Source organism: Biomphalaria glabrata, chromosome 14 (genome assembly GCF_947242115.1).
Source record: "Biomphalaria glabrata chromosome 14, xgBioGlab47.1, whole genome shotgun sequence".
NCBI classification, from domain to species: Eukaryota; Metazoa; Mollusca; class Gastropoda; family Planorbidae; genus Biomphalaria; species Biomphalaria glabrata.
Genome location: NC_074724.1, coordinates 10,127,921 through 10,152,773, shown reverse-complemented (window position 1 = coordinate 10,152,773; position 24,853 = coordinate 10,127,921). Strand labels below are relative to the sequence as shown.

General features: G+C 34.7%; 2 protein-coding genes across 4 annotated transcripts in view; one reads left to right on the top strand and one right to left on the bottom strand.

The window, feature by feature from the left end:
* LOC106069203 (phospholipase A and acyltransferase 4-like) overlaps positions 1-21,983 on the bottom strand; it is a 410,743-nt gene extending 388,760 nt beyond the window's left edge. Inside the window, exons 1-6 of one of the 3 annotated variants that reach the window (XM_056009463.1) lie at positions 21,843-21,983; positions 19,157-19,426; positions 18,581-18,704; positions 15,828-15,957; positions 14,925-14,972; positions 14,641-14,733 (exon numbers count right to left, since the gene is read on the bottom strand). In XM_056009463.1, coding sequence (XP_055865438.1) covers positions 14,647-14,733; positions 14,925-14,972; positions 15,828-15,957; positions 18,581-18,704; positions 19,157-19,313 — 546 coding nt within the window. In that variant the 5' untranslated portion in view covers positions 19,314-19,426; positions 21,843-21,983 and the 3' untranslated portion in view covers positions 14,641-14,646. Of the gene's footprint in view, positions 1-14,405; positions 14,734-14,924; positions 14,973-15,827; positions 15,958-18,580; positions 18,705-19,156; positions 19,427-19,593; positions 19,640-21,842 lie in introns of those variants that run through there. The other 2 variants (XM_013228816.2, XM_056009462.1) reach the window with 2 other exon arrangements.
* Positions 888-14,293, top strand: LOC106069205 (uncharacterized). The gene is made up of 8 exons (XM_056009446.1): positions 888-1,073; positions 3,518-3,642; positions 5,320-5,521; positions 6,350-6,498; positions 8,475-8,679; positions 10,757-11,023; positions 12,364-12,720; positions 13,898-14,293. The coding sequence occupies exons 1-8, from the start codon at positions 1,034-1,036 to the stop codon at positions 13,975-13,977; spliced, it is 1,425 nt and encodes a 474-aa protein (XP_055865421.1). The 5' UTR covers positions 888-1,033; the 3' UTR covers positions 13,978-14,293.
* Positions 21,984-24,853: the final 2,870 nt, after the last annotated feature.

Here is a 24,853-nt window from a genome sequence, read left to right as displayed (position 1 = left end):
GCTTAGGGATTTCAGTGTGATGCTTTTCTAACCGAGCTAAGAAGTCTTCTTAATTTTCTTAATTGCGTAAATAATGTAAGGTGCTTAAAAACTAAAGTATACAAAACTTAGTTTACCACGAGATAAATATGCCTCATATTTAAATGAGGAAATTTGTGGGCTCTTTAGTTTTAGATCTATAATATATGTCCATCCAGATCTGACCTGTTATTATCAATTACAGACGTTTCTTTTAACAGAAGATTGTCATAACAGAATAGTGCTTTACGTCGGCTTGACGAGGAAATCAAAACAAACATTAAAGACAAAGGTCACCGTCAGTCCAGGGTCGGCCTTCTGTAATTGGATGCCCCCATGCGAAATCAACAAGGTAACTTTTAACTAAATAGAAAAATAAAAAGACCGACAAATAACATTACGCAATAAATTACAGCTTTCTTTCATCTATCTCTGAATTAACAAATAAAATAAATTCATAGTCCGCGATTCATGTACTGTAGCATCAGAATGATAGTAGAGATTTAGAGCTAGGCTAATAGAAGAGTAACAGAGTTCTGTTTTGTGTTTCTTCCAAGTTTCTTGCTTTCTTTTCTTTCCTTTTTTTTTTTTTTGAGTCATTGCGAAGCACTAACCAATCGGAGGCCTTAACGTCACGGAAATCGAAGCAATTAAACTTAAATGAGTGAAATGTCAGTCAAACAATAAGGGCACTTCTAAATATTATATAGACTTAACTTTGTAATTCATTACTGTTCAATGCGTCTAAATAAAAAAAAAGCGTTAGATAATTCCCAGTTCATTAATCCGAAAATGATATCTTATCGGTCAAACAGTGTCCCAGTTTACACCTATCTTCCTAATGATTGTACTATTTGTCAATACGATAGTTAGTCAACACAAAAGAATGGGTTTCACCTATCGAGTGTTATCACAGTTAATAGTTCCCTTGGTCAACAATAATTATACGTTACATACAAGTATTTGACAAAAAATTCACATTTTACTAGGCGAAATATATTTAGAATAAGTTAGAATGTTCATTTATCAGCTTTTGATTATTTCTGTTGTATTAGGTAAGTCTTTTCTAATGGTATACATAATTTATAAAATAATGAAATGTGTCCAAATCCTAAGATTTTCATGTGCTTCTTATACGAACTTATAAAACCTCACTCTGTCTGTCTGGTACACACTAGAACACATAACTTATCTCACACCCATTCTTGGTTTAAGTTGATGCTCATCACAATTATAAATTTTACCATAAAAAAGATAAATCAATATTAATAAACTAACCAATTAGTGAAATGGAGACTAACACTCAATTTTTTTCCCATTTGTCTTAGTTAAACATCACAGTCCCTTCCGATTTACAGAGCTTTTATATAATCGCATCTCATTTATTTTCTTCATCGATAAAAAAGTAGAATTAAGCCTGTTTTGTTGTGCCTTTTTTTGTTTGTTTATTTTGTAGCCGATGAAGGTCTCATGGCCCAAACGTTCATTGTTTCTTATTTAATCCGGCAGGGCTACCTATGTATATATGTTTATCGTATTATCTATCCTGTAGACTAGGGTTTTGGTTTTAAGTAGACAGCAGAGAATGAGAATAGTCTCACACTATTTTTCTGCAGCCGTGACATGATACCCATTGCTTTGTTTTTCTTGTTGTTGATGTCTTCTTCCAGTAGCATCATTTTGGAGAAGATAGAGCAAAGACAATTGAAATTGTCAACAACGTCTGAACATTCATCCTTTAGTGTTAAGAGATATGACTAAATATATGTGGTTTTATTTTCTTAGATAATTATACACTAAAATACACTTTATTTCTTTAAAATCTCCCACAGCGATACTTCAATTACGTTAAAACTTTACATAATTATTCAGTGTGCCAAACCAAACAGAAGGAAATGTAAAATAAAAAGACAAATAAGGGAATGAGCTATAGTAGTTGACCGTGGCAGTAGCATGCGCCGCTCTTTTGCAGGGTCGGCCTTTGCGACCACAGTGGGCCCCGCACTTTCATAGGACTCGCGTTAATTCTAGGTGTATACATTATTAAATTAAACCATATTATAACTTAAAACAGATTTCCCGCTCGATATACCAGAAACTCCTGGAAATCTCCCGGAATGTCAAAATGTACAAATATGTCCTTAAAATATACGGAAATATTTACACAGAAATTTTTATTTTGGGGTGTCATTCAATATGAAAAACGCCAATCCTGCGCGCGATATATAAAAACGGTATTATGCATTAGCCGTAATTGTGTAATCTGGTGAAAGAAGCTTCTCGCGCCTAAAAAAATGAAGAATTACTTGCAGTCAACAATTCTCAAAGACAGATTGAAACATTTGGTAATTCTTGCTATTGAGCGTGATCTATGTAGAAAATAGAATTATTATAATAAACTGTATGACTTTGCTACACGCAAGGCTCGTAAAGTAATTCTGTAAGTAGTAAAGAATGAATAAAATGCATAGACGAATTTATTTTCTTATACAAACTCTTAAATTTCCCTTATTTTCCGCTTTCCAACCCAAACTTGGCCCCGCGAAATCCGTTTCGCATAGGGCCCCACAATGGTTTAGTCCGGCCCTGCCATTTTATGACCTGTAAATATCCATAGTAGATTACCTGTTCTCTTTCCATGACTTCTTGGTCACAAAGGTTAAGTCCGGCGCTGCTATTTAGTGTTTGTAAAATGTTTGTTTTGTAAAATGTTTTACATGTTTCGGATATTCCTTCAGAGTTGACGATAGTTTACTTCCTAGTCCAAACCTCCCGCATGGGATGGGAGCGGGCAGAGTTTGACAGTCCCGCGTGCAGCCATCCGTAGCGAGCTGTAAAAACGTGTTCTCCTCACCCCCTCTTGTTTTTTTAGTGGAATGACTATCCGCAGAAATAGATTGATCTTTCCTTTACTTCTTCCTTCTCGTCCAAACTCTTGAGGGAGAAGAGAATTATATATATATAAATATAACTGAGACATGTAGTTGTATAAATGAGATTTATCCCCTTAGATAAAGTAAAGTATTATTTAAATTGTGTGTTTGTTTAGTTATTGATCTTTGATAAAATAATATTCACAGAGCCTTCTGGCGAAATAAAATTGTTCTTTCCTTTCACTACAAAGAAAAGGGGACAGTATTAAAATTATGAGCCGACGAGCATATATGCAAGTTATTGTTTGTAGTTTCTTTTGTCTTCTTTTGAAAATTTTAAGTGAAAGAATTTTAAACATATTACGGATGTTCCTTCAGAGTGGGAGATAATTTACTTCCTAGTCCAAACCTCCCGCACGAGGACGGGGGATGGGAGCAGGCAGTGTTTGAACCCAGGACCATCAATAAGTCCTAACGACAGTCCAGCGCGCAAACCGCACAACCAGGCAGCTATCTGTTTTGAACTATTAGGTTTGTCTCATAAAGAAACGGTATGCTGATAGAAAATAGACTATCATGCGCATTCAAATCTTGACGAAATGTAAAGAAACTTTTATCTTTAACAGGATTATCCGAGAATATGGAATGTAGAGTAAACTTTGAGACGACGACATCTGAATTCATATTTATTACTTGCCAGATAAAACATTTCTCAGCTCAGCAAACATACAGTGTTAATGTTACGTCCAATGTAAGTGGCAAATATTTATTAAGTATTGTTACCATCAGGCTCTCTGTATACACTGCTCAATACAACCACCATCACAAGAACTTGATAACAACAGTTCCTAAATAACGTGGTAGTTTCATAATCGATTAACCAATAGCCAATACTACACATTTGCCAACACGATACACTGATTAGAAATGTACTGCACAAAACCTAACTGCCGTACTAAGCTCTAATAGTCTCTCTTTGTCAACCTGGAATCGTACTTATTCACTCAGGGACTCGCTATACCAGACCATCCTTATTGTCGGCAGCAGTGTCGGCCTTAAGCATTGGCTAATTAGGGTCTCCGGTTGGTTTGGGTCGCGCAAAGGACTAATTTTAAAAATAAAGAAAAAACAGATCTCAAACATATATGAACGCTATGATTCTTTGTTTACTATTCTACCTCTGTCTCCAAGACGAAATATCGATAGATTAATCTTTGTTTTTTTTTGACGATTTAGACTTGCAGGTTTTTAATAAAATGAGTAATTTAATTTTTGTGTCTGTTCTTTATCATTTGTGGCCTCCATATTTACTTCGACTAGGCCTTTCCATATTATCCAAGGCTGGCCCTGCTAACAGCACTGGACTGGCTTGCTTAGCTAACAGCACTGGACTAGCTTGCTTAGCTAACAGCACTGGACTAGCTTGCTTAGCTAACAGCACTGGACTGGCTTGCTTAGCTAACATCACTGGACTGACTTGCTTAGCTAACAGCACTGGACTAGCTTGCTTAGCTAACAGCACTGGACTGACTTGCTTAGCTAACAGCACTGGACTGGCTTGCTCAGCTAACAGCACTGGACTGGCTTGCTTAGCTAACAGCACTGGACTGGCTTGCTTAGCTAACAGCACTGGACTGACTTGCTTAGCTAACAGCACTGGACTGGCTTGCTTAGCTAACAGCACTGGACTGGCTTGCTCTGCTAACAGCACTGGGCTGGCTTGCTCAGCTAACAGCACTGGACTGGCTTGCTTAGCTAACAGCACTGGGCTGGCTTGCTCAGCTAACAGCACTGGACTGGCTTGCTTAGCTAACAGCACTTGACTGACTTGCTCTGCTAACAGCACTGGGCTGGCTTGCTTAGCTAACAGCACTGGACTGGCTTGCTTAGCTAACAGCACTGGACTGGCTTGCTTAGCTAACAGCACTGGACTGGCTCGCTCAGCTAACAGCACTGGACTGGCTTGCTTAGCTAACAGCACTGAACTGGCTTGCTCTTTTAAGAGCACTTGACTGACTTGCTCTGCTATTTGAACTGCATTTGTTACACATTAGTCTTCATCTCTGGTCCCCAAAGGCTTTACATCACATGACCATATCCAGGGTTTACATGAAAAGAGTTCAGAGTTCATACCAGAACTCTCCTGTGTTACATGTGTCAGGTGATCGCACACGCTGTTAACCCTTTTTTGTAGACACCATAGTTTAACAGAAAATTTAAAAAAAATGGCTTATTTAACTCTTTTATTTAGCGGCAAACTTACAAACATTTTCATTGTTTAAATAATTTTTGTTTTCTGATCTGAAAATTTTTAAGAAAGTTGTATGTAATATTTACAGGAACATTGAATATTAAATTTCGTGTTACATTCGTTTAAACGTGTTGAAATATGTTGTTGATAAATGACTCAAATGTAACTTTGTTTTAGAGCACCAGGTGGGACGATGCACAAACAACAAAACTGAAGTGTACTTCTCTTGACGACTACTGGCCAGTAACATGTTTGTTGAAAGTCAACACCACGAAATTACACTCAGGTTTTTATGACATCGAGATTATTGTTTCAGCAGACGTGAACAATTCTAAGAGTGTTGAAGTGGATAGTTATGGCATCCAAATCTATGTTCCAAGTACTTGTCTTTTTAAGAATAGTTTATGTTTATATATTCTGTCTATGGGAATGTATCTATCTATCTATCTATCTATCTATCTATCTATCTATCTATCTATCTATCTATCTATCTATCTGTCTATCTATCTATTTATCTATCTATCTATCTATCTAACTATCTATCTATCTATCTATCTATCTATCTATCTATCTATCTATCTATCTATCTATCTATCTGTCTATCTATCTATCTATCTATCTATCTATCTATCTATCTATCTATCTATCTATCTATCTATTTATTTATGTATATATCTATCTATTTATTTATGTATATATCTATGTATCTATCTATCTCTTTATCTGTATGTATGTATGTATGTATGTATGATTGTATGTATGTATGTATGTATGTATATCTCTCACTCTCCCTTTTTCACTATTCGGTCATATTCGGCTTCGGAAGAATATCACTGCTGGATAGTTAATCGAATATCAAAAAGTACACCTTTTACTTATTTAATATGCATAATATTCAATCAATGTCTGTTATATTATGTATGTATGTTTATATTTAAAACACAATAATGGTCTATATTATATACACCAAAATATTTTATTAAACAAGCCGTGTTAATATAAATATAAATGAAATATATTTAAATCTTGGATTTCCTACTTGACCATTTACGCCAATGTAAAGTACTCTCGACAAGATTGAGTTTGTTTAATATCTTAAAAATAAATAATATGATTATTATCTACTATTGTTTACATATTGCCATTGAGCATGAACTGAAAGAATATTAATATTTTTTTTAATGATCATTGCTTTTTTAATTATCAGTTGAGCCTCAAACTCCCGAGTGTAAGATACCTAATTACAATAATGTCTGTTCCATGAATCAAAAAGATCGGATAGAAAGTTCATATATTTCGTGTGTAGCAGCTGTACCATTTGCAAAAGTGAACTGCAGCATGATCGACACATCTAAGGTAACTCTTTTACAACGTATGAGATTGATATTTGCTTTTATTTGATTTGCAATCCTGTTAATGGAAAGCGTGGTCGAGAAGCTAAGTACTTGGCTTGGCTTGGCTACCTATGAAGGGGGCTCGAGGTTCGACACCCGACTCGGGCAGAGTAATTTTTACTGAGCACCCAAAGGCAACACCGAAAAAGCTACTCCTAAATACCCCCTCCCCCCCCCCAACTGGTTCACAAAAGAGATTGGACCAAAGCGCTCTGAGCATGCTATAAATGTAATGCTGGTGTTATACAAAAGCTATGATTTCTATTATTTTTAATTGTGAATCGTCTGAATTTAGCTTACGTAAATATGAATACCAACGGGATCTGAGAACTACAGGCACAATTAAAAGTATGTTGTGAATCAGTAGCACGAGATAAGACATCAAGCGACAAACTGTGTGTGCTGGTACGAACCTCGCCGAGTGCAAAAGAAACGAAAGGACTTAGTCAAGAGAAAGTACAAGAAAGGCTTTCAATCAGCGTGCCCTGAAATTTATTTTTTTCACATAGACGAACTGTTACAAACTTTGACGCTCCAGATTTGGATTGATTATTCACACCAGATTCTGCCCTGTCTCAAGAAGAAACTAAGACTAGATATTCATCGTTGTCTTCGAAATTAAAACATTAAGGAGTGCGTCACATTGGACATGAGACTAATGATAATTTTTTTTTTTACTTGGCCAAGACTAAAGACTTTATCTAGAATAGAGACACCTAGTTACGGTGAGCGCAGAAATGCATGCTTTTTTTTTCCCGTTATGTTGAGGTTAAGTTTATTTCTTTGTTTGTTTGTTAGCAAAAGAAAGAAAAAAAAAGTATAGGAAGAAAATAAAGCGAAAGTTGTTGTTTTTTTTGTATAGGATTATGAGGTACAATGGAATGTAAAAAGTTTATATGTAATTCAGGCAATGGATTTTTCTTTCTATCAAGGAACAATGTTAAATACAGCGGCGTAGCTATGAATTTTCCATCAATAATAAAAAAAAAAACAACAAAAAAACACTCATTTGGGGGGTCCCCTTAAGTGGAGGCCCGAGGGGGATTTTAATATTCTCCCTGCCCTCCCCTACCCTAGCTACGCCACTGTTTTAATAAATTTTTTGTGTTAGCAATCTAATTTTTAAAAACAAAAATGCTAATCAGACTCGTATGTCACAAATACCTAAGTATCAACCCGTTCTACACCTAAAACGCAATATTACCAGAGCTCTAGTTACAAGTGGGAATAATGTGCTGTAGACTACTGGAGAAGACAATAAGAAAGCTTTCAATGCTCTACTCTACTCTAAGCTGATTCAAATGAGAAATCACAAAATGATTTTTGTTATTCCTTTGGTTGAGGTCACACAAAAAAAATGTTTTTAAAAAACTTTATTTTGTTAAGTTTTACATGATTTTAGATGTTCCTTCCGAGTTGAATAAATGCAATCCTATCGAAAAATTCTATTAGGACAACTATTTGAGAAATTATACACACGTAAAGAAAATATTTTCTGGTTATCAAAAATTAACTTTATTATTCTTGGCATTCTTAACATTCGATCTCAATCAGTACATGCTGTCTCACACAGCACTCTAGTGACCCACTGCTACACAGGTGTAAATAACCCACTTTATTAGAAGTTCCATAAAGTACTACCAATAACAATAATAGCAATAACTAGATTGTCACAGTCACATATAACTGCACCTATTGTCAAAATCAATATTACAGACGATGGTTGGTAAGCTGGAAGATTCGAATACTGAATCTTCAACACCATTAAGTGACAGTCCAGATTGCATGCCACACGTTTTTTTTCTTTGTATTGAAAGTTTTTCTTTGTTGAAACTCTGAAACTGTTTAATTAAAATATACTAGCTTTTCTTCTTTATAATCAATTAAAATGTGTGTGTATTACAAGAAATCAAAAATATTTTATTACATTTATTTCAGTCTACGAACGTCACCATTACGAGTTATGAAGCCAAACCATTATTGGTATATCAGAATGGTATATACACCTATACCGCCACGTGCGAAATACCATTCAATGCGACAATGTTAGCAGATGGTCTAACTATCAACATCACTTATTCTCAAGTCACTGATTACGACAATACTTCCCTGGTATCATATTCTTCTGCAAGTTTCTCTTTCAGTAAGTTGTCTATAAATAGAAGTTATGACTATATGTACAAGAGATTAAGTCGGTCACTAGTCAGTGACTAGTCAAGTTACGTACTTCAGATTAGTTTTTTTATTTGAGTCTTAATAAATTATTTAATTCGTAATAGGATGGGTTAATTTTTTCAAATAATTAAGCACTAAAAAAAAATTCCTGCATAAAAAATGACTGTCATATTGTCAAGTTACGTACTTCAGATGTGTTTTTTTATTTGAGGCTTAGTAACTTAATTAATTCAAAAAAGGATGGGTTAATTTGTTCAAATAATTAAGGAAAAAAAAATTCCCGTATAAAATCTATCATATTTTTTAATGAGATGGCCATTGTAACGTTAAAATCAACATGCAGTATTATATCAACAAAAAATGGGTGGCTCACTTTGTGAGAAGCGTGGTCGAGAGGCCAAGTGCGCTTGAACTTGGCTTGGCTACCTAGAAGGGGGCTCGAGGTTCGACACCCGACTCGGGCAGAGTTGTGTTTACTGAGCGCCTAAAGGCAGCACGGAAAACCAACTCCTAGATACCCCCTCCCACCCACCGGTCCACAAATGAGATAGGACCAAAAGCGCTCTGAGCATCCTATAAACATGAAAGTAGCGCTATATAAAAGCTATATTTTTTTTTTTTTTTGTGTGTTACCAGACGCCTGCGCCCCAATTCGAATATGAAAAGTAGGACAAAGTTTAACAACGTAGAAAGTTAAATAAGATAACTGGCAAACTGAAGTTGAATACAATGAATTACAATGAATGTTTCTAATGCACAGTGTCTATAATATCCGTGTCAGAGAAATGCCTTTAACAGGACAGTCTGTTTTCTCTCTTTTAGCCATCGTGTCTAAACCCTTAAAGTGCTTAGGCCTTTTTTTTTTAATTCTTTACTTTATAAGTAAATAGTTCGTAAATCAGAAGACATAAAAGGTTGACTTTGATGGATAATGTGCAATTAAAAAACAACAACATACTAAACCATTACATTTTCAAACTTGATGTCGATTCCTACTGTACAAGTTCTATTTTACTTACCGGACTTTTGAAAGCCCTAGATGTACTTCAGAAAGTCAACAACATTTTTTGTCTTTAAATTAATAGCCACTTGTTTTAGCCATCGTGTCTAAACCCTTAAAGTGCTTAGGCCTTTTTTTTTTAATTCTTTACTTTATAAGTAAATAGTTCGTAAATCAGAAGACATAAAAGGTTGACTTTGATGGATAATGTGCAATTAAAAAACAACAACATACTAAACCATTACATTTTCAAACTTGATGTCGATTCCTACTGTACAAGTTCTATTTTACTTACCGGACTTTTGAAAGCCCTAGATGTACTTCAGAAAGTCAACAACATTTTTTGTCTTTAAATTAATAGCCACTTGTTTTACAAAAATCATAACAACTCAGTCTGTCTGTCAGGTAAAAAGTTTGTACACGTTATTTCTTCTACACTTAATCTGGATCAAGTTAAACTTGTGTACAATGGTGTCTTGTTCTTGACAAAAAAAAAATAAACAAGGTTACAAAGACTGTTTGTGTTGAAACACAAACTAAAAATCGACCTCAAAAGTGGTCCGCTCAGTTAGGTAAAGAGGTAGCTTTCAATATTTTGAGAATTGTTTTCATAATATATGAACTACCATCTATAAACAACTAGAACCTAAGAATATGATAAACTATGAACTAAAAACTATCAACAACTACAACCATGAGGTTTTATAAATGTCAACTGTTAGTTTTTAACCTTCAATGTACAACATAAATCAACATTCAACGTATAAAGGAGTCTAATTCAACTTATACCACTACATCTGTCAAGTCTAATTTATTTCCCAGACAGACAGATAGAAAGACAGGTGGGGTGATTTGATATAAGCTTTGTAATAAGAATATTTCTACTTCCACATATTTATCAATAAAAGTCTAGATTACTCTAATTTTGACTGATCCAAAATGAGTCATACAATCACGCTTAATAAAAGCTATGCTTTTTTTATATACATAATTTGATAATTTAATTTTCTGTTTGTTTTGCATTTGTTTATTTTATTTACTTTAGGGTGTCCAAAAGTATTAAACTTCACAGTCAACGCTAGCCCAGAAGGTGTTTGTGTAAACATTGGTGAAAACGTGACTTTTCGTTGTGACTCTGATATGTCTCCACCTTCAGACAGAATAGCTCTATCACATGGTTATACAACATCCAATTTTCAAGGCAAAGACATCACGTTGACCATTAAAGATGTGTCTGATTACGGAAATTACATGTGCTCTGTAGGATATTCACCTTATCTTTTAAAAAAGTCAGTGTACGTAGTCGCGCCAGGTAAGTTATTTTACCTAGTTCTAGCACAAAGAGAATCTACATCTTCTAAAAAGCCAAAACTAAATTAAACATATGTCGTCATCGAGAAGTACATAGAAGTCAAATTCATAAAGCGCTGGTTGTGAATGTGTATGTGTTTCGTGTGTGAATGTTGTTCGAATTTTTAATCAATATTGTTTTGGTACAGTAGTTTCGCTGAGCTTGTCGATTGTGGTCAAACTGAATTTCCATTAGATTGGATCAATAAAAATTATCTTATTTTATCTTATCTTATATAAGGCTTGTTTTTGAGTCTAAATTTTAATGAGGAATACAGCCCCAGGTGTGACCTACATATTTTGCCACACCAATATCAAGCATAACCATTATCCGCAGGTGGTCGATTTAGATTTTCTTTTCACCGTCTGCGTCTGTCCTAGACAGCTGATTTTCTTTTGGTCTTAAATGTGTATTCCGCGGTCTTTGTGAGTGACCTCCAGCTGCCTCGTTCTTAGGCCGCATGCAACCAGGTGCTCCTTTGTATGTCAGTTAACGTAAGTTGGGCGCCTAAGCTGGTCTTTAAAGCGTTTCCCCAAGTCACCTCTGTTACACCACCATTCAGTTATAAAAAAAGACTGTCTTTTGCATACGTTCACCACCATACGGGATAGAGACCTGCCCAGTGTAACTGTCCGGCTATAAGAAGTCCCTCTATACTGTGCGTACAGGCGTTCGCAATGACATCGCTGTTTGTAGTGGAGTATTGCAACCGTATGTTCATTTTTCTTTTAATTTCCTGTTTGGTCTTACAGTTGATTGTTGTTGTTTTTAAAATATGAGGTAGGAGAAACACCGTATCTGCTCCTGACAACCCTACGACCAATTATTCATTTTTGTTTTCAGCCGTAATTACAAAGTTCTCTTCTGGGTTATAAGTAAACACACTTTTTGTGAAAATATTTACATTGCAGATTAAAAAACATTCGACATGCTAATGTAAAAATTGTCCATTTGAAAAAAAATAATTATTTGTCTATATTTAATAATAATAATAATAATAATAATAATAATAATAATAATCTTTATTATCCGTAAGGAAATTTGTCTTACAATTTGTGCATTACACCAAACAAAAAACATTATAACTATAAGAAACCAAAGTGTACATTCACACCAGACTCACTCATAATTTACATGTGACAAAGAAAAATTATGTTAGGCATGTCAATGTGTAACATTAATGATTAACAAAATAGCCTATATGTGCTTAAAATGATAGACCTTGCCAATCATATAACAAAGTTTCTTTCTAAGCCTGTATCTCTATTATCAATATTTTTTAAATTTTATTTCGTGTTTAGAGAAGGCATTAAGGAGAAACCAACATACATTCTACGAGCTGCATTATACTAGCAAAAATAATGACACGGCATTTGTACTGATTGGAGTAACCGGATGTCCCGAGCCCACCACAATAACAGTCTTAGAGAAGACGGACGAGGATGTCAAAGAATCGAACGCAAGAATTCTAACCAAGGGACTTCTAGTGACATACACAAGAGATCCTACATTGACCTGGTCACCAATAGTGCAGTACAAACTGTCAGGAAATATTAATGTCACTTTTTTAAATAAAGACATGACGGATAATTTACCAGAATACAGTTTGAATGTTAATAATGGGATCTCTTATAGTTTCATTGACTTTGGAGTTTATAGTAAGTTAATAAGCAAATAGGTTTTTACAAAGCTTCTATCAACTCACTCTGCACGTTATTTCTCCCACACCCAATCTCGGATGAAGATGAAATTTGAAATATGTCATGTACCTGACAAAACAAGCTTAACATTTTTTTAAAAAGTTAATTAACAATTGGAAATTAATTATTTTGTTTGTTGTCGCATAAGGCGAAGAAATTGTATTTGACAGATGTGGTGGTATAAGTTGAGGAGGTTTGAGACTTGAGTTTCAATTCATGTAGTACAACTTTTGGTTTTAAGGGGATTACGTTAGCATTTCAAAGAAATACTCCTCTCACTCTGACCCTCCTTTTTCCCAACTACTCCTGACAAGTGATATGTTTTCTCTTCTACAGCCAATGTTTCCCTTTTCTTTTCTGTTCCACACCCCATCTTTCTCTTCTCTTCTTTTCTCTTCTACACCCCATTATTTTCTTCTTTTCTCTTCTACGCCACATCTTTCTCTTTTCTCTTCTACACCCCATTTTTTTCTTCTCTTTTGTTCTCTTCTACACACCATCTTTCTCTCTATTTCATTTTTTCTTCTAAACCCCATCTTTCTCTTTTCTTCTTTTCTCTTCTACACCCCATTTTTCTCTTCTCTACTTTTCTCTTCTACACCCCATTTTTCTCTTATTTTCTCTTCTACACCCCATCTTTCTCTTCTTTTCTCTTCTACACCCCATCTTTCTCTTCTTTTCTCTTCTACACCCCATCTTTCTCTTCTTTTCTCTTCTACACCCCATCTTTCTCTTCTCTTCTTTTCTCTTCTACAACCCATTTTTCTCTTCTCTTCTCTTCTACATCACATCTTTCTCTTCTCTTCTTTTCTCTTCTACAACCCATTTTTCTCTTCTCTTCTCTTCTACACCACATCTTTCTCTTCTACACCCCATCTTTCCTTTTTTCTTTTACACCCCATCTTTCTTTTCTCTTCTTTTCTTTTCTACACCCCATCTTTGTCTTCTTTTTTTCTTTCTCAACCTGTAATTGATTTACATCTTTCCTCTACTCTTCTACACCCCATCTTTCTCTTCTCTTCTCTTCTACACCTCATCTTACTTTTCTACACCCCATCTTTGTCTTCTTTTTTTCTTTCTCAACCTGTAATTGATTTACATCTCTCCATGTAATGTATGAAAATATTTTTTTCAGATTCAGATGCTCTCCATCTCTCTCACAGCACTGCAGTTTGTTTACTGTGTGTAGTCATCATACAAGCTTTATTGTATTAACAACCAGGTTTTGTGCCATGCAAATGTTATATCCTAAAAACAACGTTGTATATAATATGTATAGTTATTACAAATGTTTATTAAAATTTGCATTTGATAACTTAAAGACTATCCATTTTTATTCTTTATTGTTTAATATCTTACCATGAATCGGTCTAATAGCTTCTCTGCAATATACAGACATTTAGAGTGGACTTAATGTATACATAACTTAATTAAATAGTTTTTTTTAGCTATGCAATAGTAGTAATCAAGACACACTTATAAATTAGCAATTCTTTGACTATAAAAATTAAATAAATATGTCCTACAGCCTATTTATATTGTAGTATTCTTGATTTGTTACACACAATAGATTATCTCCACACCCAGTCCGCCCTTGCTTTAAGGTTTATTTTCAAACGAAAAATGACAACAACGACACGTGATTATCTGAAATCGTATTTGTAATTTAATTTACATTCATTTTTTTTGACAAAACTTCTAGAAGTCTTAAATCAACAAAAGTTTTTTTTTAAAAAATACATTATTCTTCAAAATCGTATTATTTTAAACAATCCAAAACAATAGCTTTTAAATTCCTTGTCCATACTTGGGGCCAGTAGGGGCCGCCTAAAATATTTTGCGTTAACACAAACTCTCTTTGTAATCTTTTTCTTTTTTTTTTGTTTAAACTATTCTGTTTGATTCATCGCTTTGAACATTGTCATCCTTTTTACAACTGCAATTTTGTGAACTACTGCAAACTGAATTAGCCTGAAAACAAAAAAACAATGGTTACAAAACAAATTTTCAACCATATCAACTATTGTTATTAACTATTAAACAGTGAAGAAGTTATGAAAACGAAGGTCGCTTTTACTTTAATACTTATAAAAAAGTAAAAAGCTTTTAAAAAGATTATTTGTATCAATTAGTTTAGATCAGTCCTTAAAAAAATAAATTACCATTCTTTCCGCACCCATTGCAAAACTTTTTTTCAATTCATTATTGACCTGTAAAATAATATTTGTACATTACTACTAATTTGACTAAACAATGGTAAGGATATGTATGTATGTATGTATGTATGTATGTATGTATGTATGTATGTATGTATGTATGTATGTATGTATCTATCTATCTATCTATCTATCTATCTATCTATCTATTTATCTATCTATCTATCTATCTATCTATCTATCTATCTATCTATCTATCTATCTATCTATCTATCTATCTATCTATCTATTTATCTATCTATCTATCTATCTATCTATTTATCTATCTATCTATCTATCTATCTATCTATCTATCTATCTATCTGTCTATCTATCTATCTAACTATCTATCTATCTATCTATCTATTTATCTATCTATCTATCTATCTATCTATCTATCTATCTATTTATCTATCTATCTATCTAACTATTTATCTATCTATCTATCTATCTATCTATCTATCTATCTATCTATCTATCTATCTATCTATCTATCTAACTATCTATCTATCTATTTATTTATCTATCTATCTATCTATCTATCTATCTATCTATCTATCTATCTATCTAACTATCTAGGTAGCTTTGAGAAGTATTAAAACACATCTAGAGCTATAAATTACATTAACTGAACTCTCAATATTAACTCTATGAAATACATTTGTGTGTACGTTATGTGATCATGTTCATGAAATCTGTATATACTGGTGGTTTATAATAACCATACAAGGCAGGAATAATATCATAGGAAATTCTACACAGGGACTGGCCCATAATTATATCAATATTTTCACATGAACACATTATTTTATTACCTTTATTTTAAGATTTTGATGTACGAAGACGCATACCAATCAAAAAGATACATACCTGTTTGGAAAAAGCTTCTCCATAACGACACTCGGTCACGAAATGGTCACAATTATTTTTAGCCACATCGTAATCGTACTTGCCTGCTTTGCTCACTGCTTTTTGAAAGATTTGTTCTTTAGGTAAAGGTCTGTAGAACAACAAAACAGTAAAAACGCTAAAAAAAAAACAGGTTTATTGTAAATTTTTTTGTTTTTCAATGTTTTAAAATTAGTTCTCTATAGTAAAGTGGAAAGTTTGAACGCATTAAGTCCGCTGGCAGCAATTTTCATGTTTGGATTTTATAGCGCCATAACGGTCTAGCCTATGAAAAAAATGATGGTATCTCTAAATTTCTCGTTCTTTTGTCTATAAAAATAGATCAGATTTAATGTATCATTAGGACTAGTTAAAATTAAATATGAGGTATAGGGTAGGTATCGCCAAGCGTACTTTTCCTCGATCGGATTTTCCCCCCAGTTAGTAAGCTCGATGGGGTTGATGGAAGGTTCGAGCAGAACAAAGAAAATATATCTAAAAACATGTTTTAATCTTTAATTTTAACTACGAAGTCATTTTCTTTTTACTCCAGCGCAAGAACACCATACATTGCACCATTTCCCAACCTCTAAAATTTCAAATAGTCTCTTTAAGCCCATGACCCATTTCCTTTACTACCGAGTAGTAAAAAAAAAAATAATTCCACACCTCTTGAGTTTGACCTCACCATAAACTTAGCTTTTACTAGGAAAAGGAAATAGTATGTGTCGGAAGTGAAGCAAAAAGGTGCATGCGCGGTAGTAATATAGTAGTAATTTGGTACTTGGTAAACATTCAAACAAAAAAGTTTTAGCAATAAAAAGTGAACCGTTCGAATCTCTATACAAATCGGGGATGTTTTGTTATGACATGACTAGGAATTAGTTATTTGTTTCGGGAATAGGGTAAAGTTTTACTTAGCGACGATGACGTAAAGTTGGTTTAAAAAGAAGAACGCTCTAAGCGACGCTAAAAGGAAGACGCTTCTTGTAGAGCAGTAAAATAGATACGGATTTGCGGACATAGCTGACATCGGACGATTCCCTTCTTGATTATTAAATATCGTTATAGAACAACATCAGCGTCGACTACATATTTGATTGTTTCGGCCTTTCGCCGGTGTTACTTAAGTAGTTAAGTTCAGCGTTACTTCCAGTCAGATCTACACTAGATATATTGCCAAGAATCGGAGGCTTTAACAGTTTGAACTTCGCACTTTACACAAAATAGCGCTCTGACTAACAGGTAAAGGGTGAAGGTGGATACCTGGCGCAAAAACAAAAAACAAAACAGGAGCTTTAGGCAGATGGAGCTAGGCAGATTGAGCCAGATCCACGGGCCGCCCAAGACTAACTTACAGAGATGTCTGCAAGCGAGACATGAGGGCCACGGGCATCGACCAAAGGATGTGGGAGGAGCTAGCCCAAGACCGGACAGCATGGAGACAGACTGTACGTGCTGTACGAACTTCGCCGAATGCAAAGTAATGAAGGTACCTCAGCCAAGAGAAAGAAAAAGAAAGCTGCCCTTTCAGCTACAGTTTCTGCCCCATCTCAAGATGTAACCAAAGCCAGTGACCCATCTGGTAGCATCCATTGTCTCCAGAAACAGAAGGAACCATATATATATATATATATATATATATATATATATATATATGGGTCTGCGCTAGTGATTTTCTGTTATCTTTTTACACCCTGGTGGGTTCATATTATTTCCGAATCACAGGTTTCATTAATTATGGTTAAATTATTGAATTATTAAATTATTAAATTTCTTAATTATATCTGATATAAAGATAATATTAGTATTTATTATGTTGAATTGAACCAGGCCGTAATTTCGAGTATCACTTCTTCCTCCCCCCTTCGACCACAATTATCCTTTGTAACGCATAGTCTTATTGTCAGACTATTCTTCGGCTTTTCAACTCTTAGTCGAAATATTTGAAAATCTCTATTTTTTTGCCTAGGCCTTTTTTTTTTTTCTTATTACAGATTGCAAATGGTCTACTTAATACTTGGCCTTATCCGTCACCCTTGTTTATGAACTTTTACTAAGACTGCAGACATTTCACCCCCCCCCCCCCCCCCACTCTGCAGTGTACTCTAGTATTAGAACGGGCCTCTTTTAATTTAATCGCCCTTCCACCCACACCGACATTTGGCAAAGAAACTACTGATTACTTTTCTCCACCATCCCCCTTTTATTCATCCCTCTCCTGTAATAGGCTTTGTTACACGACCAATCTATCCCAGAGGCGCTACAGCCCATAGAGGGCCCTGTCCTGTTTTAGCACATCTCTCCATTCTGATCTATCCTGGGCTTTACATCTCCTTGCAAGGACTTTTAGCTGTTGTAGACCTGTCTCTACGTCATCAAGCGACAGTGCTCGTGGACTGCCTTTGGGGCGCCTGCCTTTTGGTTTTTGCCGGTGAACAATCTCTGTTCTCTGACTTTCTCTGAAGGTGACCTGCCCAACGTAATACGTTCCCTCTTTATTTCTTTCATTATGAAAGGATCTTCATATAGCTGGTATATTTTTTGATTGGTGCGAATCCTCCATCCGGTCTCCCAGATTACGGCACTATAAATATGTTTAGGATTTTCTTTCCCAAGTGTTTAGCAGATTTTCTGTGTTATTGGTCCGCGTCCAGGTTTCGCTTGTATATCTGACTTCAATTCTGATGATGTTTTTACAAAGCTACCTCTCCCTAATAGACAAATATACTCACGTTTTAATGTTATCGTAATCATTTCCTTTCTCCCAACGGCATCCTGCCACTACGATATCAAAACTTTCAATACCAATTTTACATTCAGCAGCTGTCCGAATAACATGGATTAGGGCATCATTTCCTAAATGGAAAAATATTCATAAAATAAGAAAAACATAAAAAGAAAAAAAAATCCTACTTTATACAACCTATAGAGTGACTGTTTTCCCCTTAGTAAATAGTGAATGTTAGATTTAAAAGAAGATGGAACACTTTTTACCTAGCCCAATACTCCTCCTCCCCAGAGAATGAACTATGGGAAAGCATACGTACAGAACTAATGCACTTTATACTATTCCAATGATAGACCTATATCTCTGGACCTAGAAAACGAATAGCCATTTTTAATTTTCCATTTTGTGATTTGTTGTTATTGTATTTGTTTAATACTAAAAAAAAATTAACCATGTTTTTTTAACAATAAATTCAATGACAATACCCGCCTCCTTTTCTAGTCAGAAAGTCTAGGTCCTGTCGCTCCCATCATGGAAGATTAGTTGAATCTCATTAAAAGTCTAGAAAATGTGCATTTACCTACTACCAAAGCGGAGTGATAGTAAAACGTTCTGTGAATTTTGATGATGTCTCCTATCTCAAGATCAAGTTTGTTTCCAGATGTCTTTGATGATGAAGAAGAAGAACAACAAGAAGAAGAAGAGCGAGAAGAAGAACACGAGGAGAAACAAGTCATCTTTTCTCTTTAGAAATATGTATGGTTGAGCACGTTAGTAGAGAAAATATCTTCTTGATGTTCAGCTAAACCTCAAGCTGAGACTCTCACATGAACAAACAAATGCACCTGGCCTGTGGAAAAGCATATTCCAAATATCATTCAAAGAAGGAGCTAATGACATCTTTCTAAACATTATCAAAGGTTGAAATATCAGGGTTAAACATTGGTTTATTTTAATCGGTTCGTACTATCACTGTCAAAATGTCACGTATCTGTTTTGTATATTCGTTGCACTTACTATTGCAAGAAACAATAACTACTGCCCCATAGCAGAATAGCTGACGGCTGTAACCTTAGCAACTAGATCCGCCTTTTTTTCTGAAAGGTCTTATAGCGGAACTGCTATGACGCCATTGAGGGCGAGATTTTAAGTAAAATTGTTTATGCTGGACTAGATGCGTCAGTTTGTAGACGGAACTAAGAGAGACAAGCCGTACAATGTTTAGTTGTAGATTTGTTTACGTATTTGTTTGAATCTATTTTATAACGAGCTCAAAAAAAAAATTAAAAACTCCTTCATCCCACTTTCGGTCAGGGTGTTACAAGATCATCTGTCGTCATCGAGGAATAATTTATAAAACGATGGTTATCGGTGTGTATGTGTTTCGTGTGTGAATGTTGTTTGTGTTTGTATTGAAGTCTTCAATAAAATAAGTACTAAATGAGCTTTCTCTGATCAAACAAAACTAACTACAATAGTACAACCTTTCAGTATCGTGTTCTTGAATCGTCTCTCTCAACTAAGACCGTGTGACGACAGTGACACCTATGTTGCATCATTCTCAACTAATCGCTAGACTATTACCACAGTTACCAGTGTTTAAGAAATTGTTTAATTAAATTAAAGCTACTTAGTTTTCTCTTCTCAAATCTTCTAGCAAAAAAGCAACAATATCGATTTAAAAGGTTCTTTTAAAGAAGGCATTTAATCGTTATTTTAGAGTCAACTACTTTCTTACGTAATAGTAAAGTACAATCGTAGCATTCTTTTTTGCGTAAACAACACAATCCTGCTGCATGCCATTTTTTAAGCACGAGAGTGAACTTATGACTATTAAGCTTAATACAAAATTCTACTGCCTCGAATGTCTCACGATCTGACGTTTTGGTTAGTTCCACACTTTCCTAATTTAAATTTATTTTACATCCAATAGAGATAGTGTTTTATAGATTTAAAGAGAAGGAATGTCTAAAGCTAAAAAAATACAAGAAAACTGTTGGCACTAGGGGCTCCGCCAAGTACACCGCTTGGAGGGAAGCTTGTAGTGCTCCCCCAGAAACTCTAGCTGAATTAGGAGGTGGTGAGAAAATATTATATGGTCACGATGGATGAGCTAGTCCAAGTCTGAGAAACATTGGTATAAGGTCAAACTGTTTTCATAATGTCTAAAACTACTTTGAAGTCTAATGAAGAAAACACATGGTTTACTCAGTTTATAATTTTAATAATCTTAAATACTTTATGCTTTATATATTGATAATGTGTTTTAGAAAACCATATTTTAAATATAGTCGACATCATTCTTCAAACTATTTGAGACAACTACACTCAATATAAACTTTGTTGTTTTTTATATGCCTTTTTTCCTGTTTTGTATTAATCAATGAATATATTTATCCTCACAATGAATTAAAGTTTAATAAGAAAATAACTAACCATAGTTTTTATATATATATTTTTGGGAGGAAAGCTGCTTTGGGGGCGGGGAACTCTGAGTGAGTGTGACACCTACCTTAGTGACGCCACTGACCCAACCTAATATTGCCTTACATGAGGTATACGTTTTTTTTCAAAGCTAACATTAGAATATATGGTAATCTTTGTGATCATAGAAAGAATCAGCTAATCGTCGAACCTCGAGAGAGGAGTTGTGCATTGGTAGTGCATTAAACAGAGATTGGCAAGATAGATAAACACAGTCTATCTTGGGCAGTGTGTTGGAATGTAATTTAAGATCTGAAGAACTTCGGATGTTTTAATCATCTGCACATCATTTTCATTTTTAAATGAACAAGCTAGCTTTGTCGTAGTTATTTTTTATTTATTTTAATTAAAAGACAAAATAAAAGAAAATGATTACAGAGTCAATATTTGTATCCTTAAGACGTTTGCAAATAAATAAAATAAAATAAAATAAAATATCTCAATTATATTTTATACTTAATGAATTAGAAGAAACATTCATGATCATTATAATTCATGTTAGAAAAAAATGGCCTTCCAAGGTAACATAATTACGTATGTAATGAAGTCAAACTAAAATGAAATAAAATGGATGCAATTGAAGTAGCCATAAAAAGTACCAATAACTGTTCAATGCCAAATGGAAAGGCAATTTTAACATGTTATAAGCACTATCATTTTTAATGCGTCTTTTTTTTTATTTCTTTGATTCTCTGAAATTAAGAATGATTACATTTGTTTTTAGTGAGCATTATGATTTGTATTTTATGACGAGATAAAGATGTGATATGACACTTACTTACCTGCTATATGAAACAAAAATGCGGATGCTAATTTAAAATGATAATTAATTTACGGTAGCTATGGAGTTATTTAGAAAAACATGAAGACATTTTATACACATAAAAAAAAAAAACAAGTAACGAAAACTACGATTAACAAATAAATAATGTCCAAAAAAAAAAATCCAATTATTTTATTTTTTGTTTATAATTTCAACGTTATGAAAAAAAAGTAAAACCATACAATTCATAAATTTAAATCAATTTGTAGCATTCACCTCTTACCTGAAGTATTAAGCGTGTATGTGTGTGTGTAAGCGCAATGTAACTGCGGGAATTCTCAATATTACATGTCGAATCGATCAATATATCGTAACTCTGGAAACGGATCATCCATATGTATGGCAGTATATTATGCTATGAAAAACTTTAACTATATTTATATAGACTTATATTAAATAACTCTTCTGCTAAAAATCATTAGAGTTCATTTTACTATTATTTTTTTGCAAGACTGATTTGTGATAGGGGCTATAATAATAAGGCGAGTCTTCGAGTCCGAAGATTAATGTGGAATGCAGTATTTCCCCTAGATGCGCAGCCCCAGCTGTGACCTACATATTCTGTCACATACAGGGCAAATATAACCATTGTCCACCGGTCGTCAATTAAGATTTTACTTTAGCCGTCTTCGTCTGTCCTCGTCATGGCTGTCTGGTCGTGCGGTTTGCGCGCTGGACTGTCGTTTATATTTATCGATGGTCCTGGATTTAAACCCTGTCCGCTCCCATCCCCCGTCGTCCTGATGCAGGTTTGAACTAGGAAGTAAACTATCTTCAACATCCGAATCATGTCAAACATTTTACAAACATTTTACAAACATTTTACAAACATTTTACAAACATTTTACAAACATTTTACAAACATTTTACAAACATTTTACAAACATTTTTTACAGAGGTTTTTCTTATAGTTTCCGATGTGTATCCCGCGGACTTTATAAGTGACCTCCACCTGTCTCTTTCAGTTAAAGCAACTTGGCTCCTAAGCTGGTCTTGTAAAGGGGCTATGGCATGGGCGTAGCCAGGATTTTTTTTCGGGGAGGGTTTTGGGGGGGGGGGGGATTCCCCCGACCCCCCCCCCCCGGCGGAAAAATATTATATATATATATATATGTGTGTGTGTGTGTGTACATAATTAATCTTTATTACATTCTGACCCTTTCGGAAGACGTTTATTGTTTATTGTAGACTCTGGGGGAGTTCGCAGCGCTCCCCCAGCGCGGGGCGAAGCCCCGCCGCCGAGCACTATTTCTGGTATTGAAAGCCAACAAAATGCATATTTTGAGGTATCTACAGTGCATTATCTTGCTATTAGTTTTATTTCAAAAACCTAATGTGCTATTCTTACTAACTTAGACCCTCTCGCGCCGTTCGGCGCATTTTCCGGCAAGCTGTTTCCGCAACTCTTATTTTGCGTAATTCATTTTGTCGGAGAACATGTCCCGCAAAACCTCATGCGACGCTCTGTCACAACCTTACTAAGGATTCGACTCCTAGTTCGGCATTTGATTTCTTTGATTTTGACCCGATCTCTATGACTGACTCCTAAAATCTAAAATCTGTCTTAGCCATCTTTAATGATTTTCAATTTCGGCAGAAGACTATTCACACTGTATTAATGGAGCCCAAGCCACTGGTAGAAATGTGTAACCTTTCTTGACTACGCTCTTGGAATTACATGCCTGTAATTCGCTTTAGATGTTATATCGAAAAGGAAAGTTTTTTCGTCAAATCATCTGTTGAGGGGTTTTAAACTAAGAAATCTCTGGAGTTTTTTTGTTTTGTTTTTAATTCTAAACCCCATTTAGCTACGATCATAGAATTTGGTGACTGTAGTTTCCTTTAAAATAATATTGAAGAGTGAGGTTTTCCACTCTAAACGCTCTGTAGGGGGAATTTTAAACTCGAAACCATCTGGATGGGTTTTATACTTTAAAGAAAAAGCCATCTGGAGGAGGGGGATTTAAAAACAAAACCCATTTGGCTACGCTCATAGAGTTTATAGTGTGTAATTTGCTTTTTTTTTATATTGAAAAGGTACTTTTTAGCTTCAAACCCCAACTGGGGGGGGGGGGAAATCTAAACCCCTTTGTCTACGCTCATAGAATTTTGAGTGTGTAATTTGATTTTTTTATATTGAAGATGGGGTTTATCGTAAATTTTGGAGGGGGTTTTAAAATCAAAATCTTCCTCAACTGTGCTGTTGGAATTTGGGGATTGTTGTTTGCATTTTTTTTGTTTTGTTTTATAGCAGAGGGGGATTTAACTGCAAAAATCTGTGGTAGGGGGTTTTAAACTCAAAGCCCCCTGGTAGAGGGATTTAAACTCAAAACCCCCTGGTAGAGGGTTTTTAACTCAAAACTGCCTCGGCTGTGCTGTGGTAAGTGATGATTTAGTATTAAAATCTCACCTAAAATAAACAAAATGAAAGCAAAAATCAGTCACTTAATTCCGTCCCCCCCCCCTGCGGGGGGGGGGATTTCATTTCGGGGGGGGTTTGAACCCCAAGAACCCCCCCCTGGCTACGCCCATGGGCTATGGGTTCTTTACATTTACAATACACAACCTTTATTCTACTTAAAAGAAAAATGACTCTTTTTATTGTTAAGGTGTAAATTGTCTTACAAAAATATCGTAAAGGTATCATAATTATATGAATCAAAATCTAAATGGGCATTTTACAAACATAGGAAACACTTTGTTAAAAAATAAAAATTATATATATATATATATATATATATATATATATATATATATATATATATATATTGACTTTTATTCTCATCAGTCCACATTTGAGTACTATTTAGTGAGAGGTATTTATCAGGAACTGAACCTTTTATATTACTAGCTTTTAATGTATGTATTTGTTGAGACACTTGCTCATAAACATGTCCGGGGAAGGCTCCGGAGCCACCAGCAACCATAATCTAACCTGATACTATTATCAGCCTCCTTCAGTCGTAGAAC

Excerpts from the sequence above, each read along its gene's own strand:
- LOC106069205 (XM_056009446.1), top strand. The coding sequence starts at position 1,034 with ATGTTCATTTATCAGCTTTTGATTATTTCTGTTGTATTAG. Across the intron at positions 3,643-5,319 it reads GTGTTAATGTTACGTCCAAT|AGCACCAGGTGGGACGATGC; the intron begins GTAAGTGGCAAA and ends ACTTTGTTTTAG. Across the intron at positions 6,499-8,474 it reads GCATGATCGACACATCTAAG|TCTACGAACGTCACCATTAC; the intron begins GTAACTCTTTTA and ends CATTTATTTCAG.